Here is a 22,663-nt window from a genome sequence, read left to right as displayed (position 1 = left end):
CCTCTTTTTCCCTTCCTCCTGTCATGATGCAACCAGTGTTCTCACAGGAACTGACCAGCAGTTTAATTCAGAGGAGGAGGAGGACCATACCGCCAGTACACGTGTGTGTGTTGGTGTGTGTGTGTGTGTGTGTGTGTGTGTGTGTGTGTGTGACAGGCAGGGGTTATGGCAGTACAGTATGTATCACCCAGTCTTGAGAGGAGCAATGCTAGTGCCACCTGAAGGCGTTACTGGCTACCTGTTAGCTACCTGAATTAGCATTAGCATAGCCGTCTACTCCTTCATATACCTATGCTAATGTGAAAGTGTGTGTGTGTGTGTGTGTGTGTCCGTGCGTGTGTGCCGCGTCCATTCTAATGAGAAAGAACAGCAGCGGAGCGCCATGGCCAATGGTGTGTGACATCACCATCGCCACGGTGACGATGATTCCACTTGTTCAAATCAAAGCAGCGGCTCTGTGCCGTGGAGAGATTTACCCAGCGTCCTCTTCTGCCCGGGACACCCGCGTACCTGTCCGTCTGCATAAGCCCCCCCCCCCCCCGATGAATTCCTTTCTCTCTCTCTCTCTCTCTCTCCCGTTTAATTTTCCTCCTTCTGTCTATTTTTGGTGAACTTTGCGGCCGGTTCCCACACTGCGGTTCCCATGGTTATCGGCGCGGAGATAGCGAGGCGAGCGAGGGGGGTGGGGGGGGAGGGGGGGTTGACAGAGAGCGGGAGAGACAGGGTTGCGCTGTGAGATAGCGGACGGGGGGGGAGGAGGAGGAGGTTGGGGTGGGGGGAGGGTGCTCCCATGAATATTATTTAGGGGAGGGGGGGGGGGGTGGTCACTGAGATAGAGGCCTGCTGAGGTGGGTGGAGCGAAGAAGAAGGGGGTGGGGCGGGGGGGGTCTGGTTAGGGGGCGAGGGGGCACTGAAAAAGGGACAGATTCAGTTCCCACACTTATAATTACTGTGTCACAGGAGACTGAAAGGGGACTGCCGCTGGCCCTGGGGAATCTGCTGGGAGGGAGGGGGGGGGAGGGAGGGAGGGAGGGTAGGGGGAGGGAAGAGGGGGAGAGGTTAGTGCGGTCTATGACACAGGAAACTCTACTCTTTCTTTTGGCTTTACCTCATTGCTTTCACACCAGAAGTGACCCCCTCACCCGCAACCCCCCCACCCCCCCAACTCCTTAACCCCCTCATTCCCTCCTTCTTAACCCCATCCCCCCATCCTGCTTTTTTTCCTTGGGCTTTTGTTCACCATCTTGTCCTGCTTCCTTTTAAAAAAACCTTTCTCTCTCTCTCTCTCTCTCTCTCTCTGTCTTTCTCCCTCCCTCCTTTTTTTGTCTTCCGTTGCGTCCACCTCAGGTTGCTGCATCTCTTTTTGACACTGACGCTCGATGTGTCCCTCCTCCCTCTCCTCTCTCTCTTTCTCTCTCCTCACGTTTTCTCCCTTTCTCTCTCTCTTCTCTCTTATCCTGCATCATTACCACTTAACCCTGCCCTCCTGCCCCCTCTTTAATGTCCCTTTATCTCTCCCACCCGCCTGTGAGTGAGTGAGTGTGTGTTCTCTCAGATTAGCCACACACATTATGAACCCTGTGTGTGTGTGTGTGTGTGTGTGTGTGTGTGTGTATGTGTGTATGTGTGTATGTGTGTATGTGTGTATGTGTGTATGTGTGTGTGTGTGTGTGTGTGTGTGTGTGTGTGTGTGGGTGTGTGTGTGGGTGTGTGGGTGTGTGTGTGTGTGTGTGTGAGATAGTGGTCTAGTGGCTGCTGTCATTGGTCAGCCATTCCACACCGATCCATCAAGTATTTTTTTCTTTCCAGTCGTTCCCTGTGAACACAACACTGGCACGATTCCTGTGTGAATCGCATTGTGCATTGTCCAGCATTTACACACACCCACACCCACATACACAGGCAGGCCCTGGCTGGCTGAAATTGTGTCCACCCTGGGACTTTAACATGCCTCAATGCAAATACCCCTCACCTGTCGTTCACCACCCCCCCCCCCCCCCCGCCTCATCCAAGCCCCTGGCGCTCCCCACCTCATCCACGCCCCTGACGCCCCCACCACCTCATCCACGCCCCTGGCGCCCCCACCACCTCAACCACACCCCTGGCGCCCCCACCTCAACCACACCCCTGGCGCCCCCCCCCCACCTCAACCATACCCCTGGCACCCCCCCCCCCCCCCACCTCAACCATACCCCTGGCATCCCCGCCCCCCAACTCATCCACACCCCTGGCATTCCCTCCCCACCTCACACAAGCCCATGGCGCCCACACCACCTCATCCAAGCCCCTGGCGCCCCCCCCCACCTCATCCACACCCCTGACACCCCCCCCCACCTCATCCACACCCCTGACATCCCCCCCCCGCCCCCACCTCATCCACACCCCTGACACCCCCCCCCCGCCCCCACCTCATCCACACCCCTGACATCCCCCCCCCCCGCCCCCACCTCATCCACACCACTGACACCCCCCCCCCACCTCATCCACACCCCTGACATCCCCACCTCATCCACACCCCTGACTTCCCCCCCCCGCCCCCACCTCATCCACACCCCTGACATCCCCCCCCCCGCCCCCACCTCATCCACACCCCTGACATCCCCCCCGCCCCCCACCTCATCCACACCCCTGACATCCGCCCCCCACCTCATCCACACCCCTGACGCTCCCCCCCCTCCCCTCCAGCGTCCTGCCCGTCCCACAGCCTCTTTCTCAGGGAGAGGCTCCTCCGGGGCGCCGACTGTCAATATTTACCGTCGGGGGGTGAATCACGGAGCATTACAATAACATTCCCTAGATGCCTGTGTGTGCTTGCGACAGGAGAGGAGGTGTGAGATACGGAGGAAGAACCTTTCAGACTTGAGTTCTTAATGGTTAGTCACAATCTTCTAGCCTGTAGGCCTGGAGCCTTTTCATTCTCCACATCACATCTCTGTTCGCAGCTTTTCAACCTCTCAATCTTTAAACCAGATGTCACTTTTCACCTCTCCATATACAAATCATAGGTAACCTTTACACCCCTACATATGCTCAGGAATGTGTTATTGCTACAACAGTAGCCAGAAAAAGTCAACACGAGTCTCAAGTCAAATGTTCACTATACATACAGTACCAGTCAAAGGTTTGACTGGTACTTCCCCGTTCAATTGAACGGGAAAGTGTGTCCAAACTTTTGACTGGTACAGTATGTATGTATCAAATGATCAGTATCCAATATATCATATTATTAATTGAAAGTATGAATCAAGCATTGATCAATTATCACAATCTTCCACATTACGCAACACAGCTCTTCTGCTGGCGTTCCCATGACGGGGCCGCCGCCTCCAGGAACAGGAGCCTCTGAGTCAGTCGACAGGATCGGATGGAAGAGCATGGTGTGTGTGTGTGTGTGTGTGTGTGTGTGTGTGTGTGTGTGTCAGTGAGTGAGTGAGCACTGTGTGTGTATGATATGTCTGTCTGTGTGGGAGAGAGAGAGAGCACTGTGTGTGTGTGTGTGTGTGTGTGTGTGTGTGTGTGTGTCAGTGAGTGAGTGAGCACTGTGTGTGTATGATATGTCTGTCTGTGTGTGAGAGAGAGAGAGAGAGCACTGTGTGTGTATGATATGTCTGTGTGTGAGAGAGAGAGAGAGAGAGCACTGTGTGTGCGTGAAAACTGTAGTCCTCTGGAGGTCCTCGGTCTGTACAGCAGAACCAGTTGTATCTCCTGTTGATGCTCCGACCAAACCGCCGAACCAACGGCTTTGTTTACTGCTCCTTCTCCTAGGTTAGCGGTTTTTTTCCCCTTCAAAACTCCTTATCCCAAAGACGCTTTGTCGAAGGAACTTTTCAGCATTTATTTTTTTTCTGAGCTGTTTGGAGTTAGTAAGCCTCATCCCTCTGGTCGATTGAGGAGGAGAGAGAGATGGGGGGGGGGGGGGGGGGGGGGGCAGAATAGAATGAACTCATAGTGCCAGGGGAAGCCGTATTTGGGGACTATCTAGTGCTGAGACTATTATGCCGGTCCATTGGCCGGTATTGGGCAGCATTGAAGAGAGGTCTCGGCACTCTAGGGGAAGGGCAACAATCAATGGGGTCGGTGGAGCCCCCGGCCCGTCCCTGGGCCACTCCACCCCACAAAGCCCCCCGGGACCCCGGGCTAAGCCTGGGACAAAAAGCCTCCTCTCAATCAATTGTGGTGCGCCTTGACAGGCCCTCTTCTGAGCCCCCCAACGTACAGCAACGCTCAGCGCTGCAGAGCCAAGAACCCCCCCCCCCCCCCCTCCGAAAACCCAGGCTCGGCCAAAACCAACAGGCAGCGCAGGCCCAAACCATTCACTGGGTATGTAGCGACTCGCACGTCCAGTACGGTGTGTGTGAGAAAAAACTGGAAAAATGAAAGGGGAAAAGCATGCCGTGCTTTACCTGTGACTGTCTGGTTGGCTGGCTGTGACATTAGTCAGAGCTGTCGAGTCGGGACAGGCCCGGTCCAAGTTCAGGCTCATGGGGCCACAGACCCGCCAATTACCACGCACAGCCACACACATCAAAGCCCTGCAGGTCGCTGTGAGGTGTGGGGGAGTTCAAACCAGGATTTGAGGGCATCGAGCACACAGACTCATTACCCCTATTCAAATCAATTAAGTGACTTAAACACACACGCACACACACACACACGCACACACACACACACACGCACACACGCACACACACACACACACCTCCCTCAACACACACCATTCTGGAAGTGTTTATCCCTAGTAGACTGCTCCAGGCTTCTTCTTTTTTTACGTTAATTAGTTCATAATTTTCTTAGATTGCATAGTTGATGAAATACATTTTATTCAGTCTGTAATTGACCTTTTTATAATTTATTATTAAATTACAATTAGTATTAATTAATTGTTTTTATTATTTATTGACTGTAAATTACGTAACTTTTTAAAAACTAAATAATTGTACTTTTTTTTTTTTTCATCTGTATGGCGTGTCTGGTGGATGTGTGTGGTGTGGTGTCAGTAACATGTCTATGTACATGAGAGAGCTGAGAGGCAGCAGGGCTGAGTAACCCCCCCCTCGGTTCCCACGCTGCACCTCCCACGGATCCTACCTGACGCTGCCGCAGTTTGAATCACATCACTAATGGCCCATTGGCCAGCCGGCCACGACCACGTGACCCAGCGGCCCCTGTGGCCCCGCCCCCCCCTGTGTGCAGTTCAGGATTTTCCCATGGGAGCGGCCAGAAGAGGGACTGAGCCTGTGTGTGCGTCAGGGGAAAAGTCTCCCCCCGAGCCCCCACCCCCTCCCTCCCTCCCCCCCTCTTCACTACCGCCCCCCTCTCTCTTTCTCTCCTTTTTTTTCCGCCACCTCCTCTCCTTTGAAACACAGTATCACACTAGGATAGCCTTTGTTGTCACGACAAGGAAAATTCCCTTTGGCTTTGCACCCGAAGGAGTGTGAGACACCAGGATGTGTTTTGGAACGAGTAGAGATGTGTAACAAGTGTATCTCACGCCCACCCAAGAGTTCTGTTGTCTGATGTTTGAATCTCTCCTGTGCCCTGTGTGTTTATTATCTAAGCATAATTTATAGTGCTTTTTTCTAATTGCATGTTCAGTCATTTCAAAGCCAGTCTCTTTTGACGCCTCCCGTCCCTTTTTCTACCCGCCCGACAGAGGGATCTAGTGGAATGTCTAATTCCTCTGCCATTGTTGGAGGACATGCATACACAGGAAAATGGGTAACAACATGTCAAATCACATGGTACATACTCAAACAGTAAGGTATCCTTTATTTAGCCGGAAGCGCAGTTTTTCTCATGCCTCGACAGGGCTTTTTGTGTGTGTGTGAGTGCGTGTGTGTTGGTTGGCAGCTGTGTGTGTGTGTGTGTGTGTGTGTGTGTGTGTGTGTGTGTGTGTGTGTGTGTGTGTGTGTGTGCGTGTGCGTGTGCGTGCGCGTGTTGGTGTGTCGGTGTCGGTGGGCCACTGTGTGTGTGTGTCTGTCTGTGTAACACATGTGGATGAGGAGAAGAGTGTGTGTGTGTGAGTACGTGGATTGGCCCAGAGAGTTACAAGAGCAAGTTTTGACTTGCTCAACCATGGGAAACTTTGAGCTGAGTAAATAGTCACTGTGTTTTCCTGGCTGCAGCCACTGGGATGTGTGTGTGTGTGTGTGAAGAGAGAGAGAGAGACACACATAGAGAGAGAAATCAGCCACGGTAGAATAGAGAGGGCGTGAGAGATGTCTCCCTTCACCTCACCAGGGGTTAGTTTTAGCACCTGTGTCTCTCACACTTCCCACACACCCCCCCCCCCCCCCAAGCACGGACTCCTCACACACACTTCTGAGTCACAGGAAGGGATCCGTTCCTTCGGGGAAACTATCACAACCCTATAGGGTATGGGTTTGTCTGAGGCTAGCCAAAATGTGTTACGGTACAACAGTGTTAGCCAGCCTAAATCTGTCGACAGAGGAGAGAACTGGTGCCCGGTTGATTTATGGTCCCCTCCTTAAGTGGCCGGTCGTTTGCAGGGGTGGAGTTCAGGTGTATTGACGAGGCTTTTAGCACTGACATGCTGTCAGGGGGGGCCCACAGACGAGGAGACACTAATGTCCCCACACCCACAGAGCACAGGAGCGCCGTGGAAGTGTGAACGCTACCGAGGCGCGAACGCTCTCTCCAGGAGAGGAGCCGTGGAGTGTGTGTGTGTGTGTGTGTGTGTGTGTGTGTGTGTGTGGGTGTGGGTGTGTGGGTGGGTGGGTGGGTGTGTGTGTGCGTGTGGAAGGGAAAGGGAAGGTGTCTGTTTCTGGTGGACTCTTGTGTGGGTGGATGCTGTGGAAATGCGTGATGGGCTTCACATCATCACGTGAAATGCCTTTTCTTGGTTGGTCTCTGCTGTCCACATATCCCGTGTGAACACTACAGATACTACACGATACTACTAGATAGAACTATACTGACTGGATAGTAACTGACCTGTGCTGAGGGAACGTTTTGTATTCTTCTGCTTGCCAGGTGTGTAACAGTGACCAGTATATGAAGCTGTCAAGAGAAGTTATGGCTCGTCTACTGAAGGAGAGAGGTCTGTTCCTTTCCCATTGAACTCACTAATAACTGCCAAATAATTCCAGAACACTCACCGCATAGACCTAGCAATAGTCCTTTGATTGACTACAACACAAAGCATCCCCCCATTTGTATTAACATGTTCAAACATGGAACAATTAAGAACATTTTGTCTGTGATATTTGATTCACATATTTTGGGATTCTCTAGGTTTTCTGCCGGAGCAGGCTCAGGAACAGGAACAAGAGGAGGAAACCTGGGACGATCCTTTGACCCCCGCGACCCCCAGCCAAAGCCCCGGGACCCTCAGGTACATCCCTCAGTGTCGCTGGGCCCCGGTGTCAGACCTGGACCCCGACACCCTCACCTTCCCTGGGGGGGCCACCCTGCAGCTCCACACGGTCCCCCCCGGCCTGCTACCCAGAATCCCCGTCTTCTTTATATGCACCGGCTGTGGCAAAGTCTTCTGGGAAGGGTCCCACTTTGGCCGGGTCATCTCCCAGTTTCAGGAAGTGCTGCATATAGCTGAGGATGACATCACACCAGGCCTACCCAATCCAGAGAGGCGGCTGAATTTATAACACTACTGATTGGTTACCAAGACTACACACTGGTTCTGCTGCTTTTTCCCCAGTCTCTTTTATGTTGGATCTTTTTTTAAAGTTTGTCTGATTCAAATCCAGATGTTCAGAAAGTCCAGATGTTCTATACTGGAATTTACTTCACCTTTGAAGCTAGGCCTTTTGTTTTTACTGGTTTCTGTGTAGGAAGATGTGTGTTCCAATTTTATTTTAACATTTCCATTTACCATTACGTGGGGGGTGGGGTCCTTGTTTTTTACATTCTGTGGCCTTCATCCGTTATATGTTATTCATTTATCTTGTATTTTACTGTTGGGATCAAACAAAATAAGTTGTTTTTATAAAAGGGCCATCACCACCTGATGATGGAATTCCATATTAAACTCACTTATACATTATGTTGTATCATTTGTTTAGTTTAATTATTTGATTATCACCTGTTCATTTCGACAGGAGGCGTTCATCAATTATTCAATTAATTACAACAAGGTTTGTCAACTCCAGCCCTGGGGGAACAACACATTTGCACATTTTTCTTTTGTGCCAGCACTAACTCAGCTGATTGAATTCCTGGGATCAGAGACACTGATCTAGACTCCTGGTCAGTCAGCTCTGAGAGGCCCTCAAACTTAGAGCCTTTCTACAAGGTTTCACCTGCTCCCTTCAGGCAAGGTCACCATGAAACCTAAACCTAAACCCAAACCCTGGCCCCCTTCTGTCCTTAAGGATCCCTGCTCAATAAAAACTCAACCCAAACCCTGGCTCCCTACTCTGCTAAAGGATCCCTGCTCAACAAAGGTGCTTGCCGCTTTCTCCCACTGAAAGCCACGGGCTACTGGATCCGTGATGAACACAGGCTAACCGCTTATACAACCAAATGTCAACATAACATCTTAACGTAACACGGGCTACTGTTCCTTCCCTAGAATAATGTTACAGTTCATAATAGTGTTGATTGCCTGTGTGTAAATATGAGCCTCTCCGTGAACTGTACCTGAGCCATAGTCGGAGCTACCTGTGTTACAACTTAATGTTAGGCTCTTAAGACTTTGGTAAATGCCAAAGTCCATACGAGCCTCTCCCCTCCGGGTGCTAACGGGTTGGACTCCATTTGCACCGCAGAGCGAAGGGTTAATAATACACTTGTTAGCGGTACTGTGTGGCCACTAGTTTATTCGTTACATGTTTACCAAAGAGAGTTACAATGTCGAGATGTCCTTTTTTGTAGCAGCTGCCTGCTGGCGTGCCCGAAAAATGTGATCCATCTGGCTGTGGGGCTCGGTGGAATCTAGGTCATTGCAGTTTAAAGCTTCTAGATAGTTGTGTTTTTATTTTTTTTATTTTTATCAGTTTATAATCGAAAACAGAAGTGGGGTATTTTGATTCCGCGCACCATTTGTGCGTTCCATTTCTGAGTTGGCATAAAAGTCTCTATAATTTAACTCCCATGTTTTAATGTTGGCATGTTGCAAAGTACCCCGCTTGTATGTTGGTATTTAAGTACAGACGTTACCATATTTTATATTTAGTGTAGTGGAGCTGTCCTGGAACGAGCTACCTGCCCTGGCTGTCCGACTGCACAGCCCTGCTCGGTGCTCTGAGTTTCTGCTGCTCTCTGTTATTTGATCCTCTCTCTTTCTTTGCTGGGAAGAAAAGCTCGCCTCTTTCCCACGCTCCTTGGCCACGTGGTGCTGTAATGAATTGGATTTTGAAGGCCCCTCCCCTCTATTGAAACGTCACCGTCGCTCCGCAGATTCCCCAGGCCGTGAGCGAATTTGCGGAACCTAGGATGGTAGGGGAAGGCAGGGCAATACCGCTACCTGATTGGTTGGCGAAGCACTCGTGAAGAGCCCCCTCAGTGGTCTCGCCAGCCAATGAGGGGGCTCTTCACGAGTGCTTCGCCAACCAATCAGGTAGCGGTATTGCCCTACCTTCCCCTACCATCCTAGGGTCCGCAAATTCGCAGGCCGTGAGTCAGGGGGCTCCTCCCGTCCGTCCGTCCGTCCGTCTCTTCTGTCTGGCCCCGGCGCCAAAACCCGACAACGACAGGCTGGCTGGAGGTTTTACACATATCACATCACACTTCGGTCTTCAGTCGCGGAAGAAAATGTCTTGTTTATCAACAGAACAAATGCATTGGCCAACAGTTGGACTTGGTTGTTTCTGTCTCCAACCACATCATAAGATGTCTATAGTCTCTAGATGTTTCCAAATTGTTTTGACAGAAGTACCACCACCACCTCTTCAAAGCCCGATTGTCCTCCAAATGTGAAAGATTACCACTGACACCGACAATCATTACTAGATTAGTTAACCAAAGGTTACCACTGCGCCTTTACGCCTTTACGCAGGAGTGCGCACATGGTTTTGATGGGTTAATGCTGATAAACTGGCCACGGGGTGTGATGCCAAATTGTCCGTTACATCAGTAACACTATTGACTGCAGATAACATCCGTTTATTTAATCAATTATGGTGAACAATCAATACTGCTCCTGACAAAATAGTTGTTTCTGGATTACCTTTCGGTTCCGTGTTCCGTCGAAGAAAAACATCATCTTACATTGCATTGCCTAAATTGTTTACACATGGCTGTGTCCTATGAATTAGCCCAGAAAATCGTGTTTTCTCATTTCCCCTTGGAAAAGCAGACTTCCTGACTTCCTCCTAAACACTGCAAGTAACAGGAGGAGAGCAAACGCCACAGTTTGGGAGATAACGGGCCGATAGAGAGAGCTCAGCTCCTGTGGTCTCTGTACAAATGTTTTCCAACTGGCCAGACACTTGGTGTTCTGATTAACGGACAGATGTTCCGGTCTCCTGGCACTTTTGGAGACGCTGCACTTCTAATGCATAATATTTGTTTCATGTTATCTTAGGCGAAAGTTTGTGCCACGATATTAGATATTGTAGCTGCAAAAAAGGCTACACCATAGACACTGCAAACATCTGGTCCACAAAAGTGTACTAGGTCAAGGTTAAACATAATAATGTGCTTGCGTTTGATATCCATATCTCATAGGCTATTTGTTTGCACCACATTGAGTGTCGTGTGTCCGTGTATATATATCGAAGTCTAGAGCCCATTTAATGCTGTACCTGTGAACACGTGTGCATATGCAACATAATGTTGTTGAATCAGAAACGTCTGTTGCGCTCCGGTTGTACGTGCTGCTGTATAGCCTTCATCAAATCGTGAGCTTAGAATGATAAGGTTCTATCTCCGTTTAGGGTAGTTCAGAGATATTGAGCGTCAATGTTTTGACATTCCATTATGTTTGGTGAGATGGAACCTTTGTATTTTATGAATTACTAACTCAAAAATGTCAACATTTTTAAAATAACATCACACAGACATTAATAAACACCTAATGGATCAGATTATGTAAAAAAACTAAATTTTGACAAAAATGGAGATAGAACCTTATAATTCTAACGTCACGAAATGAATTCAATGCTTTGTGTATGTTCACACGTATAGCAGCGTTATCCATCAGACAGGCCGAACATTTGAACTGACTGAAAGCGTTTTACAAAACAAAGTTGGAACATTTGAACATCAACATAGAAATATTAGGCTATATTAACAGTTTATAGCCTGTTATTAATATGAACTGTTTGCATGTGTATGTGTGTTTACCTCGGGGTGAGGCCTATATAGCCAAAGTGTAAGGGTTCTATTAGTAGCGGGCGCCTCTGCCTGCGACATATGGTAGGCTACTGTACGTCTGTCAAATGTACAGTTGAGTGTGGGAAACCGATGACATTCTGTAAGTGCTAAACCATGAAAGCCGGGCGGTTAGAGAATCGCAGGTCGGTCTGTAGATGTTCAGACTTGCGAGGCTACCAAACGGAGCAAACGGTCCTCTGTGCCGTGTGTGACTGTGTGTGGTTGGTGAGAAAGGAGCGCAGCCGTCCGGTTCTCACGGTGCAGCGTCTCACGGCAGCGTCACCTCCTCTCAATGGTAAAAGGAAGTGGCGCAGGCTTTGTTATTTGAAGTTCCATTGCTTGTCACTTAAAACAACTGGAATATCCGCAGTTGATATTCAAACAACTCACAACAACCAGAGGGATGTCGTGACGTTAGAATTATAAGGTTCTATCTCCATTTTTGGTCAAAATTGAGTTTTTTACATAATCCGATCCATTAGGTGTTTATTAATGCCTGTGTGGTGTTATTTTTAAAATGTTGACATTTTTGAGTTAGTAATTCATAAAATACAAACATTCCATCTCACAGAACATAATGGAATGTAAAAACGTTGACGCTCAATATCTCTGAACTGCCCTAAACGGAGATAGAACCTTATCATTCTAAGCTCACCATGTGTTTGTTATATGATGTCTATAGCATGTCTACTATAACCTTAACTGTACTGTTATCCATCTCTTGTATAGCCTACCTCTACCTACCGTACTGTATTTATCACTTATTATCACTATCATGTTTTGCACTATATCACTATTTGCACTTCTGGTTAGATGCTAAACTACAGTTCGTTGTCTGGTACTTGTGCTCTGCAATGACAATAAAGTTGATCTAATGTAATTTAAAAATTAATCTACTCTATCAGATTTAAGTTCCAGTTGGGTTGAGGTTTTTAGCAGTCAATTTACTATTTTTTCCCCGTGTCGTATTATACAGTACTCTACAGTAAACCCGGTCATGGAATAATACGAATCCAACATAACACTGTAGGCCTATTTGTATTGATAAGGCGACACACAATTTGTTGTCTTGTGTAATTCATTCATCCAGTGTAAATGTGATCACTGAAGGAATGTCTTTATTGTAGATTAGGTGATCACGTTAGGGAAGTCTTTCATTACAAGTGTAGGCCTACACACATATACAGTATATACAGTATATATATTTATTCAAATTGTTGACAGTTATAGGTTACAGATACTATATTCTGCATCATGACTTCCCTAGCATTGCCGTGTTTCGGAGGAAGCCTCGTTTTAACACAGAGTAGCAAACCACACCTCTCCTTCACTAGTTTGCCATTTCTAACACCTTTTTGAGCCCCGAATTATCATGACTTGAAAGAGGGCGATGAATGGGTCCTTCACCGTAGCCTATCACTCTGATTTTGACGTTTTCATTTATCTGCTGGGAGCGCTATTCCTCCGTCGAAAACGACTTGAGATTCGAATGGCAGGAATAGGAACCATAATAATTGAGCATTGATGTCAAATATCCAATTCATTCATCCCCTCAGATCCGTTACCCAACGACATGTTGCTTTATCTGCGTTTTTTTGGCGGTGTTGTTTATGACTGCTGTCACACCGTTTCCCCTCGTGAAAGTCATGTCTCTGTCGTGGATTCAGGAAAGAAGAAACTTTTTATTGATGCCACTTGTTTTATTTCTGCACGACATTTGGCTCCAGAAGACCACGCCTTCCTCTGCGGTTCCACGGTGGTGACCCCTCCCCCAACAGCCCGTGTAGCCTATCACCGTCCCCGGTGTCCGCCCATTCAGCCTATCACCGTCCCCGGTGTCCGCCCCTTCCACCGGAGTGTCTTCTGTGGAGCAGCTTTGTTATGCAAATAAAGGACGCGTAAAATCTCCTCCTCGCGCGCACCGTGGAGCAGAGACTCACGAGGACCGCACGAAGGACACGCAACACGGGGCACGCGGGGAATTTCATAGCTTGTCGCCACAACCCGTCCAATTGTCACAGGCAAGTACCAAAGTTTCATCAATATTACCGACTGCTTTCTTTGTTCCAATTGTATCTTCCACAGCGTGCGTAAAAGTATGCGTAAAAGTAGCCTGTGCGTAAACTTCTTTTGATGTAGACCGTAGGAATGTATGTATGCCCTTGCAACTAGTTGAGATTTAGTGAACTAACGTGGGTCCGTACCTGTTTCTCACAGTCGCACTGGCCAGACGAACTGCGGCGGCTCCAGGAACGTGCAGGCAAGACGTACACATACCAAGAAGAGCCTGCCAAGACCCACCGGCTTATTCACCGCGTTTGGAGATTTCTAGATTTCGTTTCTATACTTCCAAAATCCAGACAGAAGAAAAGTTGGAGCTGTCGTTCTCCATCTCTGCCATACAGCCTACCTGGTGCTGCTGCAACCACGGACCACAGCGGAGACTACACCTTGCGACACTTGGATCTCTTAAAAACTCTCCTTTTAGGGATTTTGGATTTCTCAACTATTGACAACATTTTGCACACCGAGTGTGTTATTTTTGTCTCTGTCCTTTTTGGGATATATATGTATATATATATATAGTGGTCATATTTCTATAGTATACCATTTTTGTGCCTTAACTGGTAGTTATCCCGTTGCTGGACATATTACCAGACCAGAGACTCATATAAGGTGATTATCACACAGAGAGAGTCAGGATCTATTCCCCAGCCCAGTTGAAACCATGAGCCAAGCGGATGTATCGACTTGCTCGGCCCCTCAGAGGGTATTCCAGGAGGCGGTGAAGCAAGGCAACACAAAGGAACTCCACTCGTTGCTTCAGAACATGACCAACTGCGAATTCAATGTCAACTCCTTCGGGCCCGAGGGACAAACGGCTCTGCACCAGTCCGTTATCGACGGGAACCTCGAACTTGTGAAACTGTTGGTGAAATTCGGAGCCGATATTCGACTGGCGAACAGGGAAGGGTGGAGTGCCTTACACATCGCCGCTTTCGGAGGACACCAAGACATAGTTTTATACCTCATCACTAAGGCCAAGTACTCCTCTGGCGCACGGTGATCCGAGCTGCTGCCAGGTAAACACGGGAAAGCCGGGCTCTTGTAAACGTTGCGTTTCGATTGACATAAGTTGTGCCAAATTAAAACCAGTCACTTCCCTTTCATCAAACCAAAACGGGGGTCTTTCTGACTCGTGAGTGAAACACCACATGGTTCTTGTATCTGCTTCCTTCAGCATGAGTCTTGAAAAAAAACACAAAAAAACGCCATTTTGGTGGGTTGGTACTAAAGCTTTTTTCTTGAATGTGTATAATAGATTGGGACGTATCAAAAAATAAGCCGGTGTTATAACTCCCGAGGACAGACCCAGGCCTAGTTTTACGCGGCGGCAGCCCATCTCCTTGCCGCGGTTCAACTGAAACGCTTCTTTATTTGGCTTCGTGTGAAGGTGTTCACCCTGCAGCTATCGCTGTTCACTCGTATGACCCTTTTAAATTATTTTTCATAAAAGATGGCACTTGGTGCTGTGGCTGCATGCTGGAATATCTGAAAGGGAAGACGTGAACACGGGAATGAAGGCCATCCTCTATTTGGCTTTTTCTTTTTTTAAATTAATGATTTGATCTTTTCAAAGAGCGGCATTACGATATCCAATTCGCTTTTCAAGATGTGTAATCAATGTAACAACAATTGACTTAATGTTGTTAAGTACTGTACACAATAGCTTTACTTTGTTCCTTTATAAAAGTAGCTAAATGCGCTCTGCCTCCACCGAGCAGGCTGCTGGCGTCAACGTTCAGGCCAGTGCGACCAATGGTTCATGTGTTACTAAACCGCTGCTTTCGCTTTGTATCAAAACGTCAGGAAAGTCGCATTTGGAATTCACTTTATAATCTCCTTTCAGTATTTTATTAACACCCTGGTCATCACTGTGAATACAGGCTGGGTTTTATTTATGAAGGTACATTGAGAAGATGCATTTTGAATATGTTGTGGTTCTTTTTTTTTAATCAAATCTATAAGTTTAAGAATATTTAGGGTGACTTAAGCTGCTTCGGACTCGTAGTGTGAACTGTCCCGTGTGGAGATCCCGTGTGACAAAAGCCTAAATTTGTCTCCAGCCTACTAGAAAGTCTTTTTGTCCCTATGAACTCTGTTTGGTTGTCTTTGCCAACTACCTCGACTGTAAAGTATTCAAAATCATTGGACTTTCTCACACAGGAGACACTCCTCGACACAGCAGGAGAGATTCTAACATTTCCCCGACCCTGTCTGTAGGCAAGACAATAAAACCTGGACATTCAAGTGACATAAACTCGTATTTTGGCAGTAGGCCAATTCATGCCTTCATTTTTTCCCCAATCCAAATGATGTGGAGGCCAAACGACGGCAAGGCAATGCATGCCCATTTTTTTTCGTCTTCACCCGGGACAATTTATTTCCCACACTACAACCAAACTGACTAAATCTGATAAGCAAAGCGTTTTTGCCTTTCTATAAGGTATGGTTGACACATGGCAAATGTTGTTCTTTTCATCAGCCGAACGCATATATGGTCGTTCTGCTTGAAGTTTCTATTTAGTCACAAAAAATGGAATTTATTGCATGACTTATAAATGCAGGGAGTTTTATTGCACAAAATGCGGAGCCTTTTACGCCCCCGAGTGCCTGGTCGGGTAACTGCAGGAGCTGAGGCTTACGAATAGTTACTACTGAGCGGGACTATAAACATATTATTACTGTTTTATTATGATGATTAACATCACATGACTAGTGCAGGATATCGACAGAAATTGGTTTTAAAAACTGCCTGCTGCATTTTCAAAGTCATGGCACCCTAATGTTTGTTTCAATGCTGCTTGTTACTTTTATTTTGTTGATCTTTTTTTTTTACTCAATGGCCAACAGTGAGTGACAGATAAGTCTGATAGCATCACAGTCAGTCATTAAATGAGAACCCCAGTGTGTGTGCAGGTATGTGTGTGTGTGTGTGTGTTGCGTTTGTGTGTGTGTGTGTGTGTGTGTGTGTGTTGCATTTGTGCTTGCGTGTGAATGTATTGTGTGTGTGTGTGTGTGTGTGTGTTGCATGCATGTGCTGTCCTGTCCTACCTGTGTGTCCCTGTGTGAACCGTGCTCCTCAGTGGCGTTGTGTTGCTGGGTGTTGGTTAAGTCAGAGACACCAGGGGTTGAGGTCTGTCCATGCACCTGGAAATACAAACACGAGCGATATAAAGAACATCAAGGAATAGATTGGTATTAGCAACAAAACAATATGCATCGCTTGTCTTAAACTTGATCTTTTTTTGATTTTTTTTAAGTATTGCACTGATGATGACTGTTGTTGATTAGTTGGCTTTGTGTCAACATTTTAATTTTTTTCTGAATAGAAAAAAAGGAACACAACAAAATACTATTGTATAAAAAAAAAAAAAGCTCCAGGTTATAATGTCTTTTGTGTGTTTACTTTGTGAAACAGTGTGTTTTCGCAAAGATGTTTGTATCTCTGTGATCGGGTGTATGTATATATATATATATATATATATGAATATATATAAACGCTGGTAATATCTCGGAGCACTTTCTTTTCTGAAGTGCGGTCCTCCTGTTGTTATGAAAGGGGAATAATACATTTGATGGTAAGATCATTGTTACAAAAGAATTGCACGGTGTATGGTTGTTCTGCTCAACAGTGTCATAACATTTATGACCCAAGAGCGGACGACTGGATTGGTGTAAATGAATGAGAGAAGTGCTGACTTTTTTTGGGACCAAGCTCTGTTTTTGTTTTGCTTCTTTTTTTAGCAAGCAAAAATGTGTTGAGTTTCATAAATGAGTGATGCGGATGTTCCATCGTGTTGATTTTGGGTTTTTTCTTTTATTTGTTTTGTTTGTATTTTTTTTTTTCATGTTTGTAACACTGTGATCATGTGTGGTGAGGAAATGAGTGCTGTAATATTTTTGTACGTTTGTGTACAAGCCAGTAAAGACATCATTAAACTCTATGTTGTGTCTATGCATATGTTTCTTCCCCCTCTCCTCTCGCCCAGGCCTGTTCTCCTCCCCCTTATTTCCCATAGAAAAGGATGGTGAGGGGGCTCAGACCCCCTCTCTCCCCCAGGCCCGGCCCAGCCCGGATCCCCATTCTCTCCCTTTGTCATTCATTTGGCCTCGTCCTTTCACAGGCTGGATAAAAGAGAGCAGAGCACTGTGGGTAGTTGTGCTTTAAAGAAGGTTCCCTCCCTAGTGTGTGTGCAGGTATTATGTTACCCATCTCTGTGTGTTGGCCAGGTCCTGCAATACCATCCATCTTCAACTCCCACCCCCCCTTCCCTCCCCCTTACTTCCATGCCCATACCTTGGAATTGCATTGCAGGCGTCCTCATCGTAGACCAATCAGTTTCCAGTCCTTCTAAAGGTGATAAATATGGGGACTGAACATACAATTGAAGGCAACACATGCTGCTATTCTCATAAGATTAGATCAGAGGCCGACCACACCGTCTGTCCTCCATTTCTGCTCTCAGAAGAACACATGCACGTTAGTAAAATGTGTGGTTTGGTGAAGTGGTTCATTGCGTTTGATATGTATCACCAAATGCCAAATCTTAGTACATCGTTTTGGAGAGGTATAAAGTTTGCATCTCTTATTGTAGACTAATATAGATCATATCCTACATATGCACCCGTTCCACACAGGTGTGATGCAGTTGTGTGTTACCTGTAGTTCATACTGTATGTTTGGAATGAGAGTATAAGAAAGGAGGGCTGCCGTAGAGGTCTGGCTGTTAATCCACCACTGGTGTTTGATACCATGGCCGCTTGTCCTTCCATACCTCCTCCCTCCCTCTCCCTTCCCCTCTCTCTGTCTCTCTTGCTCGCTAGTTCTCTTTCCCTCTCTCCCCCTCTCTCTTTCTCTCTTACTTCCCCCCCCCTCTCTCTCTCTCCCTTCTTCTCTCTCTCTCTCTCTCCCTTCCCCTCTGTGTCTGTCTCTCTCTCTCGCTCGCTCGCTCTCTCACTTCTGCAGGATGTTTTTGTTCAGTTAGATTTCCATTGTCCGGCGGCTGAGTTGGCCAGTCTCCCAGGCCTTCAACAGAGAGGCCCCCTAATAGATTCTTCATGTGCCTGCCACACATCAGAGCAGGAATTTGGAAATGATTTTAGCAGAGTCCCCCTAACGAAAAGAGGGAGAGAGAGAGTGAGAGAGGACAGCTGAGTCTTGAGTTAGGGAGAGAGGAGGATTGTGTATGTGTGTGTGTGTGTGTGTGTGTGTGTGAAAGAGAGAGAGAAAGTGTGGGTGTGGGTGTGGGTGTGTGTGCGTGTGAATGAGAGAGAGAGAGAAAGTATGTGTTGAGTGAAAGTAGCAAAGCGTGAAACTGCACACACTCATCCCTATCTGCAAAGAGATCTGGCGTCGGTGTTTCATTTGCTGTGTGCATGCCGTTGTGTTTGGTTTTGAAGTGGGTGGTACATCGCCTTACCTCAGTAGAGAGGCTACAGATCAGACAACAACAAGTGGTTCACACACAACCCTAGTGTCTGTTCGGCCCTGATCGTTCACAGGTAAACCTAGGCATGGATATCTCTCCTGCTCCTGGGTTATCTGACCTATCTACATTGTATCTGTCTGTCTGTATGTCTATTTATCTATAGCTACCCATCTGTCTGTTTGTCTATCTGTCTATCTACCTGTCTGTCTGTCTATCTATCTGTCTATATATATTTATCTATAGCTATCCATCTGTCTATCTGTCTATCTACCTGTCTATATATATATATATATATATATATTTACAGTATATTGTTCTCAGAGAAACCCATGTTAGTGTTATGGAGCCTAATGGTGCTGAACCATAATGAATGAGCTGAGCCATGTCCCGTCCCTGAAGACCCGGTTCCTTCCAGACACAGCAGATTTCAGAGTCTAGATGGCGTGTGGAATGCTGACGTATGTTACTTAGTCTGTCTCTATACAAAACACAACACCCTTTTATTCCCACATAAGTGAGGTGGGTGGAATTCTTGGCAATAAAATACATCTTCTCACATTTTCTATCTACACAAACTAAGGAACATTGTATATGTCAGTGTTCCCTCTCCAAAACACACAGTAGACATGACACATTGGGGCGGCTGTGGCTTAGGAGGTAAAGCCGGCGTCCAATGATCGCAAGATCGGCAGCTCAGTGGTTCGAACCCCGGCTGGCCATGCGTCAAGGTGTCCTTGTGCAATGCACTGAACCCCTAATTGCTCCAGGGTCGCCTTCTATACCCCTTGCCTAGAGCATAAAATACCAAATTCCAACAATTGACTGACAAGTTGATTGCATGGCAATAAAACGATTATTATTGTTATTATTATTATACATACTGGCTCATGTATGTTGGGGCGTCCCAAACCTCTGGACCTGAGGAGGGCTCTGGGCCCTGAAGAGAGTGTGCATCCTAGAGGATGTCCAATCACATCCATGATAATACGTTTACCACCACAATGACAGCCTATGCTAATAGGTCTGCCATAAAAGACAAATGTAGGCATCGTAAAGGCCTTTTTATGGTGTCAGTGACCCAGAGTATTTCAGTAATGGTCTCCAACCTAGCCTACAACCCCCCACCCCCAGAGAGGACTGGCCTAACCTCCTAGCCTATCCTCTTAGCCTACCCTCCTAACCTATCCTCCTAGCCTACCAATCTAACCTTCCAACCTAACCTAACCAACCCTACTAGCCTACCAACCTAACCTACTATCCTCCTAGCCTACCCTCCTAGCCTACCCTCTTAGCCTAGTAGCCTATCCTCCTAACCTAGCATCCTGGAGAGGACTGGCCATCCTAATCTCAACTCAAACCTATGAACTGATTCCGTGCTGAGGGTGAATAAAGTCACCCAAGTGGTGAACATTCTAGAGTGTCACGGGAGACTTTATTCACCAAAAATGCATAAATAATTAAGCTTTATTTTGTAGTATTGTTGCTAGGTAAATGCCATATAAAACACTTGGCACTTTAGGTGGTGAGTGTTCTGGAATTCTTTCGGAAAGTGTTTTTGTCCTGTGCATAGGAATTATGTACCATATTGTTTTTTGGGGGACCGAAGGTCAATGGATGCTGAATGGGAATGGCTCAGGGTGACGGGTCTGGCGTTGTTGACCGGCAATACTGATGATGCTCAGCTGCCTAATCCTCATGGATCCATTGCTGGCTTGACCAGCTTGTTTTTCAAAACTCACTGACCTCACACTCCCCCACCCCCCCACCCCCTCCCCGAAGACAACAAAAACATGTCTGTCGCTAAAACACTCTACCCTATAAGTCTGCCCGTGAGTAAGAAAGCAAGAAAAGGCAAGAGAGAGGAGAGAGAGAGAGAGAGAGAGAGAGAGAGAGAGAGAGAGAGAGAGACAGGTGGCCAGGCCGGTCTTTCCTTGCCCTCCGCTCCTTTTTGAACTTTTCTTTCATTCTTTCACTCCATTCTGTGCTTTTCCATAGCGAAGTGACAAGCCGCCCCATTCACTCTCTCATTCTTCCCTCCCCTCCTCTTTTGTCTGGGCCGCTCAGTCCTGCTTCAGCTCTATTCAGGAGCCAGACGGCTCGCCATTGACTGGAGCCCCTGCAACCCCCCCGCGACCCCCCCCCCCCCCGAAAAAACCTGGCCTGTCCCCACCCTGCACCCTGCAGCTGCTATGCTAATGGGCTGAGGGGATGGGCGAGGGGATGGAGGGATTGGGAGAGTGGGAGGAGGGAGAGAGGGGAGGGAGGGGAGGAGAGAGAGAGCTGCAGCAGAGGGAGAGAGAGAACAGAGGGGTGACCCCACTCCTCCATCTCTATAACATGCTGGAGGCTTGGAGCAGCAGACCTGTTACACAAAGGGACTGCCCCTCCCTCCTTTCCCTCCCCAGCCCCCCCTCTCCCCCTGCCTCCCCACACCCCCCCTCGCCTCATGTACCTCCCCCTGCCTCTCCCCCGGCCTCTCCCCCTGTCCTCCCCTTTCTCATTCAAATCCATTTTATACCCCAGTGTTAAAGGGGAGCGCTGTCACAGCAGTGTGTAAAGTAACCTTACTCCTGCCCTCCAGGCTAACACCCTCCATACAGAGCAGGCTGTGTGTGTGTGTGTGTGTGTGTGTGTGTGTGTGTGTGTGCGTGTGTGTGTGTGTGTGTGTGTGAGTGTGAGTGTGTGTGTGTGTGTGCGTGTGCGTGTGCATGCATGCGTGCATGAGTGTGTGTTTATGCGTGTGTGTATGTGTTTGCGCGTGCGTGTGCGTGTGTGTGTGTGTGTGTGTGTGTGTGTGTGTGTGTGTGTGTGTGTGTGTGCGTGCGTGCGTGCATGCTTGTGTAAGACCATTCCTGTGTGTGTGTGTGTGTGTGTGTGTGTGTGTGAATGTGTGTGTGAGAGAGAGAGAGAGACCATTCCTTTGCTCAATGCAAGATGGAGACCCATACCTCTACAGTGCTTGGCAGTAGCACCTGTCTCTAGCTCTGGTTTCACCTTCCTCCTTCAACTGAAACACACCACCCTCTTCCTCAACCACTCATTCCTCTCACTTCATTACATTCATTCATTAGTTTTCATCTTGAAAGAGTGAGGGAAGTCTGAATAACAATGAACAACATTTGTCTGAACCAGTTAAAAGCCAGGACAAGCTAGTTGTGGAATGCTAGTCTGGGAATGTTGGTGGATACGATTTGAGGATACAAGTGTTTGTGATAAAAATGTGTGAGTGCTTGTGTGTGTGTGTGTATGTTTGAGTGTGTGAGTATGTGTGTGTGTGTGAGTATGTGTGTGTGTGTGCGTGTGTGTGTGTGTGTGTGTGTGTGTTGCACACATCCTTGCAGCAAGCAGCTGGGCTGGTCCATGCCTCCTCTCCTCTCCTCTCCTCTCCTCCTCTCCTCTGTTCTTTACCCCTCTGCCCCTCAGCGGTGTGACCTGGTGGCCCGCGGGGCGGGGTAGGCCCATGTGACATCTGCCTGTTTGCACAGAGAGGGTGAGGAGGGACAGCCCATATGGACCCCCCCGACCCCCCCCCCCCGCCTCAGCGACCCTCTGCCCCCCCCCGCCCCGTCACATCGCTGCACTCTCCTGCTGCCTGCGTCTTTTGTCCCTTAGGTCTTTGTGTGTGCGTCTCTCTCTCTCTGTGTGTGTGTGTGTGTCTCTCTCTCCCCTGCCGCTGTTTGGCTCATTCCTCCACAGGGCCGCCTTTCGGGTAGCGGTGGGGGAAGGGGCAGTGTGTGTGTGTGTGTGTGTGTGTGAGTGTGTGTGCGTGTGTGTGTGCAGGAGAGTGGAGCAGAGCGTCTGGTCTGGGGGGGGGGACGAGGACGCATCCATGCAACAGGCTGCAGGGCTGTGACATCAGACACCCCCCCTCCCAG

At 47.9% G+C, this 22,663-nt stretch overlaps 2 protein-coding genes across 2 annotated transcripts in view; both read left to right on the top strand.

The window, feature by feature from the left end:
• The window catches only part of exd3 (exonuclease 3'-5' domain containing 3), a 24,148-nt gene extending 16,182 nt beyond the window's left edge, over positions 1 to 7,966 (top strand). The window contains exons 18-19 of the mRNA XM_080529605.1: positions 6,994 to 7,060; positions 7,255 to 7,966. Coding sequence (XP_080385731.1) covers positions 6,994 to 7,060; positions 7,255 to 7,625 — 438 coding nt within the window. The 3' untranslated portion in view covers positions 7,626 to 7,966. The remainder of the gene's footprint in view (positions 1 to 6,993; positions 7,061 to 7,254) is intronic.
• Positions 7,967 to 14,023: 6,057 nt separating this feature from the next.
• On the top strand, positions 14,024 to 14,362 carry nrarpa (NOTCH regulated ankyrin repeat protein a; the record flags this gene model as incomplete). The annotated part of the gene is made up of 1 exon (XM_080529975.1): positions 14,024 to 14,362. One exon carries the CDS (start codon positions 14,024 to 14,026, stop codon positions 14,360 to 14,362), a length of 339 nt encoding a protein of 112 aa, XP_080386101.1.
• Between the last annotated feature and the right edge of the window lie 8,301 nt (positions 14,363 to 22,663).

The sequence above is a fragment of the Nansenia antarctica genome (genome assembly GCF_963989245.1).
Source record: "Nansenia antarctica genome assembly, chromosome: 4".
Classification (NCBI taxonomy): Eukaryota; Metazoa; Chordata; class Actinopteri; order Argentiniformes; family Microstomatidae; genus Nansenia; species Nansenia antarctica.
This window is presented reverse-complemented; position numbering and strand designations above follow the sequence as displayed.